Below are 21,675 nucleotides of genomic sequence, written 5' to 3' on the forward strand. Positions count from 1 at the left end.
GCAATGGTTTCTTTTTTCCCCTAGTAGCCCAGAGTCAGTTGCTCTTTTCACTTTTGTCAACAACATTTCCTTTTTGTTTCTCTCCCTCTAACTATGAAGTGCATCACTGACAGACACAATACACCTCTTCATAAGGAAGGCAAATGAATATGTGCCAGATGGGCCGAGCAGATTACAACATGTTTCCTGCCCCCATGGTGACACAATTCAGCTGGTATGAGAACTTATCTTATTCAAGTAGTTAGTTTCCCCAAGCAGAATTATGAGTCACAGTTCCTGGAGAGAAAGCTGACTTACCAATAGCCTTTGAGGCAGGGGGTGGGGGGTTTCTTGGATAAATTACAGTAGAGATCATTCAGGAAAGCAACATGGCCAGGACTTCTGGGGAGGCACCAGCACTCACTAGCTTCTGGAACTTCTCTGATATTTCAGCAAAAGTAATACAATCACCTTTCCCTCTTTCTTCAAGGTAAGGGAGGATAGGATATAGAACATAATGATTAATTACTGGCATGGACTCAAACAGGTTCCATTATAAAACGGGACAGTTTGGGAGAAAAAGAGAGGATTTGAAGTGACATCTATTCCACCATTTAGCATAAACGTACTGAATGCCTACTATGTGGCAATCACTATTCTGCGTGTTTAGATAACAAACAATATGCATAAGTTCCTGCCCTTAGGTAACCTAAGTGGGGGGGAGGAATAGAGATGGGGGAAAAAGAAAGAAAGGGAGGAAAAAAGGGTGGGAAATGGGAAAGTGAGGGATGGGGGAGTAAAAGGAGGAGATAGAAGGAGGAGGAAGAGGAAAAAAGGAGGAAGAAAGAAAAGAGAGTTAACATAATGTCAGGAAATGATATGATGAATGTTATCAAGAAAACTAAAACAGGATGTAGAGACAGAGAGTGACTGACAGGGCTATTTTAGTTAAGATGGTCAAGGAAGGTCACTGTGAGCAGATAACATTCAAGCATAGAACTACATCAAATAAGAACAAACTGCAATCAAGGATTATATTTAACATATTTAGAAACGAGGACATCAAGGCAGTCGCCAATCAAATAGGACACCCAGCCATGCAGGATAGATGCTGGACTAAACAGCCAGAGAGCTGTGTCTACTGGTACATCCCAGCTGAATATCAGCCCTGGTTATAATATATCCTTTCCTCTATGAAGCCCCAAAGGGCTAACAAGGTTAGAAGTGATCTCCACTTTCAGCTTTGAGCTGTACTCTGTCCTACTTATACCCTTTCTTTAGTGCTATTTTTGGTTTCTAATACAATGCTTTAACTGGCATAGAAAAACTGAAATGCACCCAGAAAAGATTATCAGGATGGTAGGAAGGCTCAAATCTATGCCACATTAAGAATAGTTGAAGGTGTACATTACAGAACATTGGAGTCATGGTTATATGATCAGTGATTTAACATTTCTGAAGGCTTCGCACATAGAAAAAAAATTAAAGCAATGATATTCAAAGAATGGCTCTTGATGTTCAGAAGAATTATGCATGGAAAATTTTTTCAAATGAAGACCTCCACTTTCCCTACATTAAAATTAGAGAACCATTGCATTTGGTTTTTTGTTTTGTTTTGCTTTTTCTTTTTTCAACCAAGCAGTTGATTCAAAGAAATGTATGGACATGACAAAGACACCCATTTCAGTTTTACATACTAAAAACTTTCTAACAGTTTGATTAGTTCAAAAACATTACCGGTTGCAATTCAATGAGTACTAGTCAGAAGTAACAAAGAATGATTTTGGACAGTAACTCAGGGAATGAGAGGAGATCTTTAAAAATGGACTTTAAAATATCAAGTCTCTTCCAGCTCTGATTTCATGTGATTCACGTCCATGACGACTGAGTTTAGTTATTCAAACTCAGTAAAGGCCTTGGCAGGCTCCTTTTAGAACCAATGTCCAAAAAAGAATGAGTCTAAAGATGAGTTCTTTTTTTTTTTTTTTTTTTTTCCTGTATGGAAGCAGTATGAGAACCCTCCCCCCGACCGTTTCTTTTTTTAAGATATCAATGGATCATTACTACTGAGGTCTTCTCCACTTCTCCACCATTCATTCAAGTTTGAGAAAGAGATGGTGCTATTATCATGTCCTATAGGACCTGAGATGAGGGAAAAGTAGCAGTATTCTAGTTGGGTTGGGTGTGAAGATGATGGAAATTCCTGAGTTCATACACATCAGACCCAAGTACACTGTCTCCCATGAAGGTTAGAAACATCAGTGATTCCTCCCATCACAAAAATTCTATGATTCTTCAGATCTATGATTATTTGCTCTCACAGAAGACAATGGAAACACATAACTTTATGTTCATTTAAATTCATTCTCAGAAAGAGTGGACACATTACCCTCTGCATGACATGCATTTTAATAAATTGTCAAGAGTCATTCACTAGCCGGGCTCAGTGGCTCAGCCTGTAGTCCCGCGCCTTTGGGAGGCTGAGGTGAGTGGATTGCCTGAGCCCACGGGTTCGAGACCCGCCTGGGCAGGCAAGACCTCATCTCTACAATAAATCAAAAAATTAGCCAGGCGTGGTAGCGCACACCTGTAGTTCCAGCTACTTGGAAGGCTGAGGCAGAAGGATCACCAGAGCCCAGCAGGTGGAGGCTGCGGTGGCCGGGAGCGGCCACTGCACTCCAGTCTGGGTGACAGAGTGAGATTCCAACTCAAAAAAAAAAAAAAGGGTCATTCACTTACCTGAGGCATCACTTTGGAGAATCCCATAGAAGTAAAGACTCATTACACACCACAGAAGTGCCATCCTGTCAACACAAATGCAACAATAAGAAAGATCACTTATTATTCTCAAATAATAATAACTGTCTGTATGCGTGTAGATTGGGAATTGTCTTAAGAGTTTTATGATATTTGAACTGGTTTGGATATTTAGATTTAATCGTAACAGTCAACCAATAAGGCAGGTTTTGTTTTGGTTGTTTTTAAATCCCCATATTACATGCAGATAAGGAAACTTAGATAAGTTTAAATAACATAACTGAGATCCATTGTCTAGAAAGTGGTAGAACCATAATCAAACTCCAGCTGTCTGGCTCCAGAACTAGCTCTTAATCACTGAACTATAACTGCCTGCTTAAAAAATGTTTATCTGCATTTTTTGAGCAAGATTCACATTTCAGGCAGACAAATTTGACCTTTTTACCCCTCTTTACATGACCTTAATATATTCCTAGTTGGGAATATTTTATGATGCAGGTACTTTTTCTTCTTAGTAATGAATAGAAAGTCTAGAAATCCTGGATTCAGACTTGGCCTAGAATTCACTACACTCTGAATTTATATTAAGGGAAACTATATAAACCTCATTCCCTGCTGCTCTTGCTCTCCTCATCTCACTAGAAGAGACAAATGACGAGGCAGGAGGCCAATTTCTGTGATCTTTAGCCTTCCTATTGATAACCAGTTGAAACTGCCAACTAGCAAGAACCACAACCTTACATTTGGTTGTGTAACGCCAAAGACCTGGAGATTTAACAACTCTATGAAATATTTCTTTTCCTACCACCCTGTATATATCTGGCCAGTGGTAAAACCTCTATAGGGTTAAATACTAAAACCTGGCGGTGACTTAGAAATTTCATGGTCAAAATCTCTGCTTTCTGTTTGAAACATAACAGCCATATTATGGTGCTTGCAGAGTTCTTGGTAACTTGTCCAGACCATATTTCTATCAAGTGACAGAAGTGGGATATATACACACATTGTGCTAACTACAGAGTCTATTATCTCAAATAGCCTATGACACAAGTTTTACAACCACAGATACCCACCAGCTTTAAAAGGCCAAAGAGGTATTTGATAAATAGGATAATCATATAATATCATTTAAAATGGTCCAATTTTAAGAGTGGTGTGTAGAAACAAAAGGTTTAACCTGGTATTGCCCAAGAAACTCAAGCTATGTAGTCGCCCTTAAAAAAAAAAAAAAAAAGTAAATTCCCACCTCCTATGATTTCTTTTGACTGGATTGATTTGCTGTTAAATTCTCCCAAAATCTCTAGCTCATTTCATGTTTCCTTCTTTATCCTGGTTGTACACAAATCATGGGCGGATTTACCATATGTCAAGCTAAGTTTCATCTCAGAGACTAAATATCCTTTTCTTCCTACCATCTTCTTCCAATTCCTATACTATTACCTGAGAGAAATCTTCTCTATCACTCATTCATTTATTCAATAAAACATGTATTGAGCATTTTCTGTTTCCAAGTTACTATGATATAACTACAGGAAAGCAAGATGTAGGGTCTTCTCTTGGAACACTTTTCTGCAGTAGAGATAAATCCCATGCAAACCGCCTCAATGTCATTAACTATGAATAGAACTCACATCTAGAGACACCTAGAAGATCAAAAGAGTTACCAGACAGAAGTTCTAGCACTAGGCAGTGTCTAGCAGAAACTTAAAATGTGTACCCCCCCCAAAAAAAAAAAACCTGCAATACAAAGTAATACATGATAGAAATAGAGAGGAACAGATAAATTTTACTGAAGATTAGCAAAGGAAAGAGATTACTTCAGCCAAGACAATGAAAGAAGACAAAACACCAGAGGTATCTTTGAACTGGTTTGGATATTTAGAACTAGTGCAAAAGTAACATGTGAGCAAAATAACTTCTTGGTGGAGAATAATGCTCAAAGGTAGTGAAATCATGGATCATAGATAGGAAATAGTCTATAAATAACTGAGTTTGGCTCAAGCACAGAGTATTAGAAAAGAACCATCGAAGATTTTGTTGGAAAGCAGATAGTGTTAGGATCAGAATATGGCAAGGCCTTAAATAGCAGGCTAAGGACTTAGGGTTTAATTTAAACAGCAAATAGGGAATCAATGAGGTTTTCTGATTAGTGGAATGATATGATCATCAAGCTGTAGCTTAAGGAGGTCATGCTGCCAGACCCGGATTGAACTGCTGCTAAATTCTTCTTGAAATCATTTTGGCTCCTCACAAATAATTGCTATCCTCCTAGCTTTGTGATATCTACAAACTTGATCAGCATGCAACCTATATCCTCATCCAAGCCATTAATAAAAGTAATTAATAATTCTGCATTAATCCTTGTCAGCAAAGAGCTTCTAGATATTTCACTGCATATTCAGGGCACAGTAATTTCAGCTCCAATACTCAGCTATGCTAAAGCATTCTGACCTCCCAAATTGCTTTTGGCTATTTAAAAAACCCACACACCTCTAGATTTTCCCAATTCGCCTGTTTATAAGTAACTGAATTCCTCAGGCAACACTTAGAAGACATTCTAATTAGTGTGATTGAGGGCCTTAATTGATATTCCCAAGAGTAACTGGATTATGCTAGAGGCAGCAAAGAGTCAGGCCACCAAGCCAAGGCTAATCTAAAGATAACCTGTCTGCATGCACAAAACCAGGGTCAATCCTGCTCTGTGATGAATTAGAATAAAGCAGACTGAGAAGAAAATGTGATTGAGCAGGCTAGTTTTGACAGATTAAAGGGACCAAGGTTAGTGGGAGGCGGTTGGCTGCTCTGAAACCTCTCAGAGAAGACTGGTTCATTTAACATTGTCTTGTATTCAGCCTTAGAGTTTTATTATTGTAAATAGTAAAACACTTTTGTTCTTGTTTCTTAAGGTGAGAGGGTGCTAGTTCAGAGATGGAGAAACTGTCAGAAAGCCAAGGAACCAGCCTATAACACATGGTTTCTCCATAGTTAAATTACAGTTTAGTTTTAGATAATTGTAATGGGGAATAACAGATCCTGCCCTTGATTCAGATGATAGGAACCTATATATCATATATTTTCAGCCTGTTCTGCATTTTCCATTTTATTTATTACATGATCATTCATACTTTCCCTTATGTTTTCATACTTCTCTCATACCTGATTGTTTCCCGGTATATCAATTTGAAACTTCTAGCAAGAAGTTTCAAATATGCACTTAGTTCTTTGTAATCAGCAACAATGTTAATGACAAGTTGTTAACATGTGCTCAGCACCATAACATGTGACCCTGCACAGGAAATTTTTTGTCTGTATTCTCAGACTTGAGAACGTATCAAGAATGTATCTCCTCACAAGTCACTGGATTCTCACCCCTGCAAGCAGGTGAAAGGCAGAAACTAGGTTTGCTACCCCAAGGGATATTTACCTAGAATTACCATTTGCTCAGTCTTTCTTCTGCACAGCAGCATTTCACCAGACCACAGGACTGGATTTCTCCCAGTTTCCTGATTTTATATATAACTCCATACTCAAGACAACAGCCACTCCTTGAAGCCTAGCAGCCTGATTGGAACTTGCACCTTCAGTCTGGTGCGCGTCAGCACTCTTTTCCAGGAGCCTACATTTTGTCCCGGTAAATCCTTACTCTAACTGGATAAACCTCTTGTAACTCTGAAGCAGCTACACTTGCTTCATTCCTGCATGTTTGATAGATGTCTTTGCTATGATGCACTCACTAAAAACTTGGCCATTAACACTAAGATACAAACTTCAGATGGTCATCCCCATGCAGGATCAACTCTGCAGTGAAATTACTTCCTTAGGTCCTGACCCCACCCTGATCCTATGCTGGTCTTTCCTTTGCACTTCCCTAAATTGCTGAAAAAGTTTGAGTAGGTCTTGCTGTCTTTGCCCATCTAAGATATGGCAAACAAGCCTTTGAAGGACAAAAGACAAGCCATCCCCCGTTCTACAGAAAAGGGGATAGCAGTTATTTTATTTATTTATTTATTTTGAGTTGGAGTCTCACTCTGTCGCAAAGACTGGAGTGCAGTGGCCGCTCCCAGCCACCGCAGCCTCGACCTGCTGGACTCCGGTGATCCTTCCGTCTCAGCCTTCCGAGTAGCCGGAATTACAGGCATGCGCTACCACGCCCGGCTGATTTTTTGATTTATTGTAGAGATGAGGTCTCGCTGCCTAGGCGGGTCTCGAACCCGCGGGCTCAGCCAATCCACTCACCTCAGCCTCCCAAAGGCACGGGATTACAGGCTGAGCCACCGAGCCCGGCTGGGATAGCAGTTATTAAGACACCAGGGTTACTTTCACCATCAATTCTGTAAGGAATTTGTAGTGTTCTTTGAACATAAGAGGATTCTTGTGCAGAATATTTTAGAATCTAATATTTATTAGTAAATAAAAATGTTGGCAAAGTGACATGGAAGGCTCTGATTCTGGGTAAAATGAAATAAATATACTCTACCCTGTCTATCCCAATGAATTCAGCTAAAAGACATGAGCATAATATTTGAAGCAACTATTTGAGGACTCTGAAAAGTAAATAATAGCACATTCTTTTCAAGGACACATAAGACATTCACCAAGATGGGCCATATCATGTACCATAAATCAAACCTCACAAATTTAAAAGAAAGTATGGTCTCTAACTATAGAGTTAAACTAGAAGGCAGTAACAGAAAGATTACTCCAAACATGGCACAATTTAAAAATACACTTTTAAATAATCTGTAGGTCAAAGAGAAAGTCACAAGGGAAATCATAAAATCTTTTGAACTGTGCAAAAATAAAAATATAACATACCAGGTGTGTGGGATGTAGCTAACACAGTGCTTGCAGGGTAGTTTGTGGCACTGAAGGCTTATATTTGAAAAGAAGAAAAATCTCAAGTCACTTTAATCTTATCCTTTAAGAAACTTGAAAAAGAGAAGGATAAACCAAACATTGTAAAATGAAAGAAATAACACAGAGTAGAGATTTTAAAAAATTAAAACAGGAAAAAAAGGAAGCCAAAGTTGGTTCTTTGAAAATAACAATAAAGCATAAACTCTAGCCAGATGAAGAAGAAATAAGATACATATCACTAGTAACAGAAATGAAAAAGAAGATGTGACTAGTGATCAAAGAGTCATTAGAATAGTAATAAGGCAGTATTACAAACTCTAGGCACATAAATTCCACAAAATGGGTAAGTATCTCCAAAACCACAGACTATCAAAGCTCGACTAAAATGAAATAGACAACCCAAATAGTTCAAGAACTATTAATGAAGTTGAAATCTATTCATCTCAAGAGCCTCCAGAAAACTCAACCTTGCTGACACTTTCATTATGGAACTCTAAGCAGAGAACTAGCTGGGCCACATTGCCCTAACCCACAGAAACTGTGAAAAAAATAAATGAGTGTTTTGGGGTTTTTTTTAAGCAACTAAGTTTTTTAGTAATTTGTTACAGTAGTAATATAAAATAATACAAGAAACATACCATACTCCTGAATTGAAAGCCTCAATACAGAAAAGTCCATTTTCTTTATGTTGAACTACATATTTAGTTAATTTCAGTAAAAATTCCAGCAAGATTTTTTTTATTCAAACTGATTCTAATACTTATATTAAAGGGGTAATCCCTAAGTTATTGAGAACAATTTTGAAAAAGTATGAAGTTGACAGAATCACACTAAAAAAACTCAATTTTAAAATGCTTAAGTCATAGACATTATCCTTACCAAAAAGGATAGGCAAAAGGCAAGTAATCACATGAAAAGATGTTCAACAGAATTAGCCACTAAGGAAATGCAAATTAAAACCACAATGAAATACTACCACACACCTTTCAGATTGACTGAATTTTTTTTTTAATGGCAATGCCAAGTATTGAAGAGGATGCAAAGCAACTAGACTTCTTATGATGGTGGAATATAAAATGGCACGGACAGCCTCTCTGGAAGACAGTTCGCCAGTTTCTTATAAAGTTAAGCCTAAATTTGTCAGACAACCCAGCAATCTTATTCCTAGGTATTTTCCCAAGAGAAATGAAAACTTATTTTCATTTAATAAATAAATGTTTAAAGCAGTTCTATTATTAATTATTAATTCATTTAATAATAAATGTTTAAAGCAGTTCTATTATTAATTGCCTAAAGCTAGAAACAACTCAAATGTGATTCAACAATTAAACCCAACTACAGCCAAAAACAGAATACTAATCAGCAATATTAAATGAGGAGCTTTATATGGGGGGGACCCCACACCCCCAATAAAAATAATTCATTTATTTAAATAACTGTGTTTTTTTTTACATGCTTCAACTTCAGTCATCTCCATTTGATGTAATACACCTATCAAGACACTATTTCCACTGCTTAAAACAATTTTTGAACTCGTTGATTTTGATGCTTTTCAGTGCTTCTGTTGTTTTTTTGTTTTACCTCATCCACAATATCAAAAAATTTCCCTTTTCAGATTTCTTTTTTTTCACCCAAGATAACATAGAAAAATCACTGGGGGCAAGATAGGGTAAATAGGGAGGCTGGGGCATGCTGTTTCTGGTCAAAAATTGTTAAACACTCAGCATGATGTGGGCAGGTCGCTTGTAAATCACCCACCATGAAATGGGCAAATGCATTGAAAGAATCTCCAAAAAAAATTCTTGAGTTCAGCCTCTCACAACAATGCTAGCTGGTAGACTGATGCTGATGAGTCCCTAGAACACTTACCTAGCAGAGGAAGGCTGTACTACAAGGGGCCCAACCGCAAAAATAAATAAATAAATAAAATTTTGGTCCCCGCCCTCATATATATTGATACAACTTGGACGAACATCAAATACACAGTACTGAATTAAACGAGCCAGTCTTAATAAGGTACTACTGTATGATTGCATTTAAATGACACTTTCAAAAAGACAATCAGAATGACAGAGGACAGATCTAGGGTTTGGGAGAGTGACTGCAAAGGGAGAAAAAAAGGGAGTTGCTTGAGGGATAGAACAATGTTGTATCCTGATTGCAGCAGTGGTTACAAGATTCAAAATATGAGTTAAAATTTATAGTGACACACTCTCAAGAAAGTCAATTTTATTGTATGCTATTAAAAATATATTTAAGTGGTATGAGCCTTATTTTTAAAAAGCTCAAAAAATGTCTTGTGAAGTCTTTTCGACAGTTTAAACAAATAAAAGCTGTTTTAACTTAAACATGTTTCTATTTTCAACATTTACTTTGAAAATAACACAGTCTTGTCATTAAGTACTGAATATTCCAGAAATGACTAGCAGTAGAGGCACACAGAGAGATCAATGAAATGCTCCACCTTTCAGCTTACCAAGCCAGTACTGCTAACCTTCACTGATATAACAGCAGTGTCACAGTTCACACTAGAAAACATTAGCACACTCCTCTTAGATATTGCCTTCTCTCTTCTTACTAAATAACTTCAAAGTGCTCAGAACTCTGTGAGGACATATATAACATAATATACCACCTGCCATCTTTAGGAGCTTGGAATAGAATGTAACAGATTGATTTCCTTTTGTTCTTTAATATTTTGAATAGCAACATGCTTTGTGGAGTGAGGGAAGAATATCATCATGAAATCCTGGCCCTCACAAAGGAACTAGAACTGGGTTTTCAGTGACAGGAAGGTGAAAGAGCAGTTTATAAAGAGAGCTGAACTTGAAGTTCTAAGTTTGACTATGTGATCTTGGAGAGATTTAGAGAAGAGGCAAGGAACTTTTACAGTGATCATTTAGATTTGGAACCTGCTCATTGTCTTGATGATTAATTGAAGACTGATATGCTAGGAGTTCATGGGTACTTCTAAATGAGGTAATGAAAAGTGTTTCATGGTACACTTTCTCTAGTGAGTGGACAACTTGATGACTAATTAATCTCCATTTAGGAACACCAAGACATGGGAGTGATGGAAACTAATCCACACCTACCTCACCATTTGTTGAGAGGAAAGTCTTTAATAATTTCTATAGCATGCTTAGCACTGTTTAGGAACATAAATAGCTCTCAGCAATACTGGTTATCATGAGCTCTTATTAAGCTAAATAATAGATGTGAAATAATTGAGAAACCATGGCGTTGATGTGAGCTACTACTGATATCACTTACAAAGAAGAGCTCAAGTTATTTGGTTCAAGTTGGCCATTGACTATTGGGCAAAACTTGTCATGCCCTACTCCGTGTATGTACCAGGTCTAAATATAGTACTGTACTTCTGAAATATTTCAAAGGAGATAGCTGCAGTTGTTAAGTCTGGTCTCTACAATTTTTAGAAAAGCCAAGATTGTTATGATAGGCCCTATGATAAAACTTAAACTTGAAAAAATCATGACCCAGGAGATTTCCTTTCTCTAGGCCTGGAATCCTCATTTTTAGAACAGAAGTTAAAAATTCCTGCTCTATCTCATAGAGATGTTGGAGAGGGTCAAATGATGTCACATAGATAAAAAAATTATCATTGTAAAGTGTTATACCAATATAAAGTATTATGACAATTGGTTTTAATTATGAAATACATTAGACTTTTTGTTATGTTTTGTTTTAATTTGAAATCAGTTGGAGTGGCGATTTTAAAATCAAAATGAAAATACTTCATAAGTTGCTTAATATAAATCAGAAAATGGATTACCTTTGAAGGTATTGACAGAAAGGAGCAAGAGTGAGACTTCTAGGGTCTGGTATTCTAATTCTTAGTCAGGTCATGACAATGCTTTTATAAAAAAAGAAAATTAAAAGTTGTACACTTAATTTGTATGTACTTTACTGTTAATATGTTCTACTTCTTTTTAAAAACTGGAAAAATTTTGTTTGAAATTAAAACAATTTTTGTTTGTTTAAAATAATAGAAAAAGGTTATAGAAAGGTATGGCACCAATATGTGTGTGTATAGAGAGAGACAGATATTTAAACAAAGTAAATGGATTCAATCTAACAAAGAATGTGACACCAAGTCATCTCAGGGAACCTTAAGGCTGGAAGGAGGAACATTTATGATGAAAAGGTCTAATAAACCTTCTAATTCACTCAGTAAATATTTAGCAAACTCTGGACACAGTCTGAAGAAGGAGGAGGGAGAGAAACTGTCCCCATCCTCAAGGAACCTGTAATTCTGAGGCCTATACAAACCCATAGCTTTGAATATTAATAATGAAAAACATTAGACAAACCCCAAATAGGTACATTCTACAAAATAACTGCCCCGTAAACTTCAAAGGTGTCAAGGTAAGAAATCAATAAAAAAAAAAAAATGGAAAAGTTGTTCCAGGCTGAAGGAAGCAAGGCAAGACAGCTAAATGAAATGCCTGATTCTGAAATTGACTCTGTGGCTATAAAGAACATGGATCTGGAGGAAAATGTTCTTTCTACAGTACTTTCAATTCTTCTGTAATTTTGTGATTTATAAATTTCTCTTCTCGTCAAATAAAAGCCACAGTTTAGAGAACAGTGCTGCAGGAGAGGCATTTCAAAGCATGTGAGAGTATTGAGGAAGGAAAAACACACTTGGGTAATGTGATGTCATTTGTAGTTCAAGTAGGGAATTAGGTGAAATTATAACCACCACAGACACAAAACAGTCATATCACCTTGTGGACTAAGATCCAGTCACTTTCAGGTTAGGAGATTAATCACCTTTCCCAGTATAGAAAAGTTTCTTAGCCATCTGAGTTTCTCTCCCCTTAAATTTCATGTAATGACATTGCCTCTGATAACCTCTCTAATTCAAAGGAATGGTCTGAAGATCACGATCCTGTCTGTGAAATTCTCAAGAGAAAAGCACCTTCTACACACTGTTAGAAAGACCAGAAGTAACAAATGTGTAGCCAAGTTTTCATAGATTTCTCCAAGACTCTAACTTGAGTGTATAGCACCAAATTCCATTAAAATTAAGGAGTGGTTATTGAGTCTTTATTTCATATGCCTAGATAGAAATTATGAAATATATAGAAATAAACACTGTTCTTTTAAACAGAAATCTCATAGTTTAGGAGCAAAGTCAGACATATACACAAAACAAAAAGAAAGGAAAAAAAATGTAGAGAAAACAATAAGAAAGCAAATGGCCAAGCACAATACAATGCCACCAAAAGACACAATGAAAATTATCACATCCTATAGTGAGCTTTCTGCGGATAGACCATGTGACCAAAAAAATGAGGTTGAAAAGCAAAATAACACATATCTCTTGGGAATTTACAATACGCCTTGGCATTTTATTTTTTTTTTTATTTTAATTTTTGTCATAGTTGCCCTCTCTGCCCAGACTGGAGTGCAGTGGCACATCACAGCTACCAGAGCTTCCATCTACTGGGTTCAGGTGATCCTCCCCCCTCAGTCTCCTGAGCAGCAGGGACTACAGGTGCATGCCACCAAGCCCAGTTAATTTTTTTATTTAATGTAGAGACGAGGTCTAAGCATGTTGCCCATGCTGGTCTCAAACTCCTGAGCTCAGTCAATACCCTCTTTTCAGCCTCCCAAAATCCTGAAACTACAAGTGTGAGCCACTGCACCTGGCTAATTTATTGATATGTTGTAGAGACAAGGTCTCATCATGTTGCCCAGGTTAGTCTCAAACTCCTGAGCTCAGGCAATCCTCTCGCTTCAGCCTCCCAAAATGCTGGGTTTATAGACATGAGCCACCGTGTCCGGCCACATTGGCATTTTAAAAGCTTGTGGGTAATCTTCCAAGTAAATATTGTTTTAACATAGCATTAATCAAAGGTATTTGACCATGAACTTCTTTTTATACAAAATACCTATTAAGGTCCCACTGCAAATACTTATAAAGATCGTGAAAGCTCGAATTGGGGGAAGGAATGCCCAAGTTGCAACTTGCGGATCAATCCTTGATCCATAAGACACAGCTGTTTTTTAAAACTTCACTTAAGATTAAACTGGCTACCACTGAAAGGATATAAATCTTAACTTTCCCACAGCCTCATTCAAGCCTCACATCTCTTCGGCAGCCTCTCCAAATTCTCTCTCAGTTTTCCCTGCCTAGAAATAAATGATCCCTTTTCTAAAAACACTGGGCAGGTATCTGTACCTCTCTTAGAGGCCTGAGAAACATCTGCCCTTATCTATTTGTTTAGGTTTTTGTCTTATCACTCTCTTTTTATACTGCAACTCTAAATTTTTATTCACTGTCTATTGTTCAATTTTGTTTCACAATAAACACATATAAATATAGGGCAACTTCTGGGTAATAGAAAGAACATTTTCCTAGGACATAGTCAATCTCTGTTCTAATTTGCTGTTGATCACTTTTTAACTGTGTGACCTTGGATAATTAACCCCTTTAGACCCTGGTATCCTTATCAATAAAATAGGGATAATAAATATGATATGGACTTCACAGCAACTTGGATGGATTTAGAGTCTATCATACTCAGTGGTCTATCACAGAAACAAAGAACAGAGTACCACATATTCTCACTCACAAGCGGACCCTGAACATTTACCATAATACTATAAGAAAGGGATTGGCAGTAGCAGGATACTGCCATGGTGGTTGGGGGGAGGGTGGGGCACAACATCACCAAGGATACCTGATCTCAAACCAAGCAAAGTAGGAACCCAAGGGAGGCCCAAACTTCACCTGTATAATAACCACTTGTACATCTAATCCTGAATTGTATCCCCATCTTTAAAATAAAAATAAACAAATACCTCATAGGATGATATAAGGAACATAATAGATAGTGTTTATGACAAAGCCTCACAAATGGCAAAGTGTAATACAGATATGAGATATGTATTCACAGGCACACTGCATCCTCAAGTACGGCTAAAGGCCAACCTGAGGACACAGCCTCCTCAAAGGGTTGGTCTACACAGATGTCACTGTGAGTTCTGTAGACAGAACTCAAGATCCACTGGTTATGAAATGAACCTGTCTTCAGAAATCAGACTTGAATGAATCTAAACCATCCTTGGTCTCACAATGCAATCAGTTGTTCTTTCACAAAGCACTTTCTTTTATCATCCCCCTCATTTTTGTCAGAAAAATGATTGGTTTGCTAGAGATCATCCAGCCAACAAGAGCCTCAGCTCTTCTCCAGTTCAGGGGCCAAACACCTCAGGCAAGACTCCCTTTCTCCTCCAGACCCGGCAGTACCCAGAGGTTCTTTATTCTCCATTACACAGAGAGTCAGGCAGCATGAGTCCTGGTTCCCAGTCCTGACTCTGGCATTAACGAGCTTTGGGACTTTGTCCATGTACCTTACTGTCCTTGTGCCTCAGTTTCTGTGACGAGTTTTATTAAAAAGGGTTAAAACTGAGAGTTAAATTAGAATGTCTTCACAGTTCTATTAAGAAGAGTTAAAGAGCTCAATTATAAAAGTTAAATTAGTAAGAGTTAAAAAAAGACAGTGCACCAGGCCAACACTGTCCCACCTATGAGAAATCACAGGGGCTTTATTCATCGAAGTCTCTACCTTCAGATATCCTGTCTACTGAAGAAAACAGCCCATTAGGCATCATCCCCATCCCCTATCTTCATCTCCAGTCTTGTCTCTGAAACACAAAGATAATATTCCAAGTCTTCCTGAAAATTATATAAGCCACAAAAAAAAAAAAAAGCCTTAAAGAAAATATCATGTCTCTGTATCTAAAGTGTTAAAGAAAATCCCCTTATGAACTAACACTGAGGAGGTCTGTGTGAGTCTGCATCCCTGTTGAGAAAATTCTATGGTGTCTTTCACTAATTTTTGGGCACCAGGATCATCCTGACAGATGGCAATGTGCACCCACCAGTCCCATAGTCTGGGCTGTGACCTCAGTCCACCAGTTCACTCTGGTTGGGGGGAAGGGGTAGGGCACTCTGGCCTTAATTCTTTTCATATGCATGGATGTTCGGGGACTTTATTACAAATAAAGCAAGACTATGCAATTCCTTTTTCATTAGAACGGAATGAGCTAGAATTTTATAGTGCTATTATCTGCTGATCCATAAACTACTAAAGACTCAAGTAACACTGATTTCACGAAGTATGCCTTATCTTCACCATACAGCTACTTACAAAAAGAGAACAGTGGCCACCCTCACAGATAAGTGCTCAAGCAGTGCTTAATATGAGGTTTAGAATGCTTTGACAAGCAAATTGAGCAGGAAGGTAGAACATAAACTAAAAATGTATTGACAGAGAACAAGGGAGTATTTTGTGACTGTACCATAAGCTTTTCAGGAGCATTTTTTCCAAATGCAAAGCTAATTAATAGAAATTGAGTAACTGCGATATGGAGCCCTGGCTAAATGTTAAAGGATGACACAGATTTTGTATGCCTCAAGCATCCACAAACCCAAACTCAGTAGAGAACCCAGCTGGGATCTCCAACTTCCACATGACTGTACCCTCATAGTTAAAAAGCCTATTCTTTTAGCTACCAATTCCTGGATCTGATACATAGTACCTATAGAATATTGGGCAAGTTACTTAATCTCTTTGTTCCTTACTTTTCCTAACTGCAAAATGGTGAGAATAATAATCCCTATTTCATACGATTGCTAAATTATATGATTGAAAATATATATGTAGTATATATATGTATATATAATGCCTAAAAGTGTATTTGTTACTATTATTTCTACAAAGTTGTTTAGCTGTGTTTGCTCACAGTATTATTAAGCATACAAATCAGTCCAAACAATGTGCCAACATGCTGTGAGGAAGGAATTACTTGCATTTTACTAGGGTGGGGGAGAGTGGAAGTTGCTGGGAGAGAAAAGGTAAAGGTTTAGATTAAGAAGTGAGCAGGTGGGAAGACTCCTTGGAAATGGCATTACAGCTAGACTCTGAAGCGAGGTAGCAATCTAGAATACAGCCATGCATAAGGAAGAAAGGAATTAAGGGCAAAAATTAAAACAAAACAAAACAAGTCATGCTTTTTTTTTAAACCACTGATTATGGGGGGAAAAGGAAAAAAACATATGGAAAAATACAAATTAAATAAATATCTTCTTACAGGTATGAAGTTTCTAAAACCATGGACTAGGAACAAGTGATCAGAAATAGGAATTTTATCCTGCCCATCATTTCAAAGAGGTACACTTTTTGGAACTGCTGATCATATCAATGCATGGTTAGCACATTCTGTACTGGTAGAGTACAAGAGATTATAGGAGTTAACAGGCCATTACCCAGGAAATGGGACCATGAAAAATGTGTACCATTATGACTATACAAAGAATGGAAACCATTCCCATTAGCACAATATTTTTAAAACACTTTGTCACTCACAAAGTTTTTTCACACATTTGTTCATTTAAACCTCACAACCTCATAGGGATTCACACATATATAAATTTAAACTCACTACCTAGTAGGGATCTCCAGATCCTTAAAACTGCCAGGAGTTTGTGGTATTCAACATCAATCCCATTTTACAGAAGAAGTACAGTGATTTCTCCAAAGTTTAACAGACGCTAAATGGAAAAGCCAGCATTTAAACTCTACTACCTTGACATCAAATCTCATAATCTTTCCACTGTATGCTCCCTATCTCTTCCTGTTGTCATTACTTTAAAATTTCGTGTTAGAGACAAGGAGCCACAGAAACACTATTTTCTACTGGAGTCTGAGTGTCTATCTTCTGCTTAGCAAACAATCTCAGCATTTGTCATGTCCTAAAAAAAAAATCCCATGTTGCTTCATGCCATTGATCTGTAGCTGTCTCCAACAAAAGGACCTGAATGCCTGCTATGGTCCTGGGAATTTTAAATAAGAAGTCAATGAGAGATGCTGGTAAGTGTTTCTGTAATTGTCTAGGGGCAGACAAAACCTTGGTGGAATAATAATCATATCAATATGCTGGTTACGTGAATGATCCTGCAGTGAATTACAACAGGGTACTTCAACTCCAAAGCCTAGGGTGGTGGATCTGCATAATTAATCTCTCTGCAATAACCCTGCAGGGTCAGCAACATCGAAAATTAGTGTCTTATTATTTCAGTCCCCTTTGGTGTTTCTTCAGATTCAGGAAAATAATATCAGATGTAGCAGCTCTGTTGACACTGAAAGGGTTTTAAGGAATTGTCAAGCTATAAAAATATCTTCACATGAATCCTAGTAGGTAAACAGAGGATGAATTCAATATATAGTTTGAATAAAGACACCTGCTTAATTCAAGTCTCTGGATATTTTTTTAAACTTCATTCTTAGATTAATTTAGACCCTCCGAAGGTTACATATTGATTCATATTATCCAGCTCTAGCTTTTACAGACTGATTGTAGGGAAAAAAAAACCATGTTTTGGTATTTCAACTTCATGTTAGAGAAACATTAGGTTATTGATATTAAGCAAAGTAGGCTCAAAAGTTACCTTTTTCTATAGCACTTATTAGGCCCTTTTAGAATGCTAATACACTCTATGAAACTAAATTACTTAGGAATAATATACAATGCTCTTCAAACCTAATTGATTTTAGTAATTCTTGTTTAATAGTATCTCCAAGCATTAGGGTCCTTAGCACAGTTTAGAAATGCTGAATAAAGTTCTTTCAGGGAAAAAAAGGCAGAGGCAGGAGGGATTTTGACTGTGTAAGAAACCCTAGCAACAGACTGTGCTCTTGTCAATTCTGTCATGAGGTATATTACTCCTAGTTGAGGTAGTTTTACAATAAAGTTCATAAATTCTTAATTGAGGAAAAAAGTGGGAAATTCAAATCAGTTTTCTAATCTGCTACATTTCTGTGGCAAGCTCATGGAGAAACAATGGCATAATGACTAGCTAAAATGAGATGTAAGACTTGCTGGTAGATTTAAGTATGATAATGCTATGTTCCACCAGTACAGCTAATTGGAGTTGAGCATAATTTCACTTCTAGCATTTGGGATACTTAAATACTGTTGCCAAATCAGAACATAAGATACTATAGAGAAAAAGTCAAAAGAAAAGGAATCCTTTATTCTTCCAATCAAAAGCAGTCAGTACATACAAGACCCAGCAAGTATCCCTTTTACCTATGTGACTTCAATATATGCAAGAAAAATAAAAAGGGTTATTTTTCAATGTTCTGCTCTTTTTGAGAAAGAGGAAGATAATAAAATGCATGTATTCATTAAGATTACCTAAAAACCAAAAGTCTTTGAATGTAAATGGTACTTCCATCTTCTACTATATGAAAAATAGACAAATCTTGTTCTCTTAATCCAAAGGAAGAGATATGTGTCACACCACAAACAAGAAGGCTATAAAAGCCTTAGGTAAATTTTGAGTGTCATGGGAACACCTGTAAATGCTGACTGATGACAGGGACCAAAGCAATTTTCCCACATATCATATCCGAGCACTATTTTCCTGCCGTTCTTCATGTGACATTCTGCATCCACCAAGATCTGGCTACAAACTCCTCCTTCCAGTACCTTTCTGCACAACCCCTTCTTATATAATCTAGACTTCCACCAAAGGTACAAATACAGATGGTGCTATAAATCACCTTTGTGCTTTCCTTCCCCCTTAAATAGTTTCTTCTGCTCAGAGTATTCTTCATCCCCTCTCCACATGTACAAACAATGCCTGTCCTTCAAGACCTATTTTCACAACCAGTTCCTTCATGAAACTTCCTTATACCTCTCTGTCAAATATAATCTCTCCCTTCTTCTTACAATTTTCGCTATGCTTCCCTTACAGTCCCAGTAACGTAATTATCTTACTTTATACTATAACTAATTGTATATATCTCTCTTGAGATCTCCCCTTGCAGACAGGTTCCACCTCTGATTCATTTTTGTCTCCCAGGGCCTAGCATGAAGCCTGGCACATAGGAAATGCTCTGGATTATTGATTGAATGATTGCAGTCTTCTACATAGGGTGATTTTGTAGGCTGTTTCTCAGTTCAGGAAAATACTATAACTCTTTTATTTGTCTTCCACCTCTTTGGTCTCTCAACACTCATTTCTTTCTCCAGATCATCTTGAGAGAGGTATTTTCTCACTACAATAAGTCAGACAATTTACATTCAACAGAATAACTTGGGACTGTCAGCTGCCTTTGTCAATGTAAGCCTTGGATATGCTTTATAATACATATATTTGCATTTATCACATGCCTGGTGACACAACAAGAGAGTTGTTCAGTGAACCACCCCCCTCAAGTGTCCAAATAGAGAACTCCTGGAATTAGATGCTGAATATTGTTTAATGTGGATCCACCATATCTGATTTAACATTATTGCAACTCATTATTTTTTGGCCAGGGTGAAATCCCCTGAGCATGTAGAAGGTGGTCCAAAAAAAAATTATCTTCATCCTAACTGTGTATGTTCCAGTGGATAGTTCTGTTTATAACTGGCATTTCTAACTACCCCCTCAAAGCTCTGAGGAGGCAGTTCAATTTAGTAAGGAAAAGCTGATGGAAAAATAAAACAAAGTTTTTGAGTCCCTTCAAATCACTCTGAACTCTGTAGTTTTTAAACCTGAAGCATAATTGGGTAAAGAGAGGAGGGTATAATCAGGAATCAAAGGAAAGCCAAGAGTGGAGAAGTTATAAGCCAAGCCAGGAGTACATGGGGAGAGGAGAACACCCTACGAAAATTAACTACAAGAACAATATTAGTTCATTCATTTAACAAGTATTTTTCAAATTCCTACTATATGCTAGATACCTTATGCAACTGAAATAATTCATACTTTGACAATGAACACAGTGCGCCTTTTCATGTCTTATTTTATTATTTGATATTCACACAACTTATTCAGAAAGGAATATAATTTTCCTGTTTTACAGATGATGAAATTAGGTGCAAGAAGGTGAAGTGTCTAACTCAAGATATCACAGCAATCAAATAGAAGACAATTTTAAATAAGGTCCTCCGACTGTAGCAGATCATCTGCCCTCATTCTTTCACATCATTCTCCCCAATGCCCATGGCAGGATATGAAACAAACCATAAGAAAGAAGTGTACAACATTTAGCTTGCTGTGTCCAAAAGATCAATTAAGATAAAGATTTACTGGAGTAAAGGTCGTGAAAAATGTCAAATTTAAGTTAATCAAACCCTTGAATTATATGCAAAAAAATTTTACTAGAAAAACTTTTCTTAAAAAAATTACTTTGAAAGTAATGGGTTTTCACAAATGAGACATTTCTGGGGAACTGTATAGACTTAGATTATTTGTAATTAATGTAGCAACATTTGTATAAATGGGGACACCACATTCAAAGGTTTTTAAAGTTGTTTTTCTCAGTTTCCCAAGAAAACACCTTTATCTTTAAAACCCTGGACAAATTAAACTCTTTGCTTAGCATTTATAAGCAGGGAAGGGCAAATTTCACTTTTTTTTTTTTTTTTTTTTGAGTTGGAGTCTCACTCAGTCACCCAGACTGGAGTGCAGTGGCCGCTCCCAGCCACCGCAGCCTCGACCTGCTGGGCTCTGGCGATCCTTCCACCTCAGCCTTCCGAGTAGCCGGAATTACAGGCATGCGCTACCACGCCCGGCTGATTTTTTGATTTATTGTAGAGATGAGGTCTCACCTGCCCAGGTGGGTCTCGAACCTTCAGGCTCAGGCAATCCACTCACCTCAGCCTCCCAAAGCGCTGGAATTACAGGCTGAGCCACCAAGCCCGGCTCACTTTTTAATAGATAGGATAAAATGCTAATAATGGTGGCTGCCAGTGACTGGGAGGAGGAAAATAATGGGGAATTAGTGTTTAAAGGGTACAATTTCAGTGAGAAAAGATTAAAAATTCTGGAAATGGATGGTGGTTATAGTTGTTCAACAATGTATATGTACTTAATCTCAAAACACAATAGACACAAAAATGGTTAAAATGGTAAATTTTGTGTATTTCTTATCACAATCAAAATACAAATTTTTAAAAAATAGCAATGAATTTTCAAATCAGATTCTATCATGGAAGCTTATTCTATCATGGAGTCTTATCTATCATAATTTGTTCCACAAGGCCAAAGAGTAA

At 37.2% G+C, this 21,675-nt stretch overlaps 1 protein-coding gene across 2 annotated transcripts in view; it reads right to left on the minus strand.

The window, feature by feature from the left end:
* The window catches only part of IL1RAP (interleukin 1 receptor accessory protein), a 144,347-nt gene that overhangs the window by 96,506 nt on the left and 26,166 nt on the right, over window positions 1-21,675 (minus strand). Inside the window, exon 2 of one of the 2 annotated variants that reach the window (XM_008068421.1) lies at window positions 2,719-2,783. In XM_008068421.1, the coding sequence (XP_008066612.1) occupies window positions 2,719-2,782 (64 nt within the window). In that variant the 5' untranslated portion in view covers window position 2,783. Of the gene's footprint in view, window positions 1-2,718; window positions 2,786-21,675 lie in introns of those variants that run through there. The other variant, XM_008068426.1, reaches the window with a different exon arrangement.

Source organism: Carlito syrichta, unplaced genomic scaffold (genome assembly GCF_000164805.1).
Source record: "Carlito syrichta isolate Samal-C Ts95f unplaced genomic scaffold, Tarsius_syrichta-2.0.1 Scaffold108652, whole genome shotgun sequence".
Classification (NCBI taxonomy): domain Eukaryota; kingdom Metazoa; phylum Chordata; class Mammalia; order Primates; family Tarsiidae; genus Carlito; species Carlito syrichta.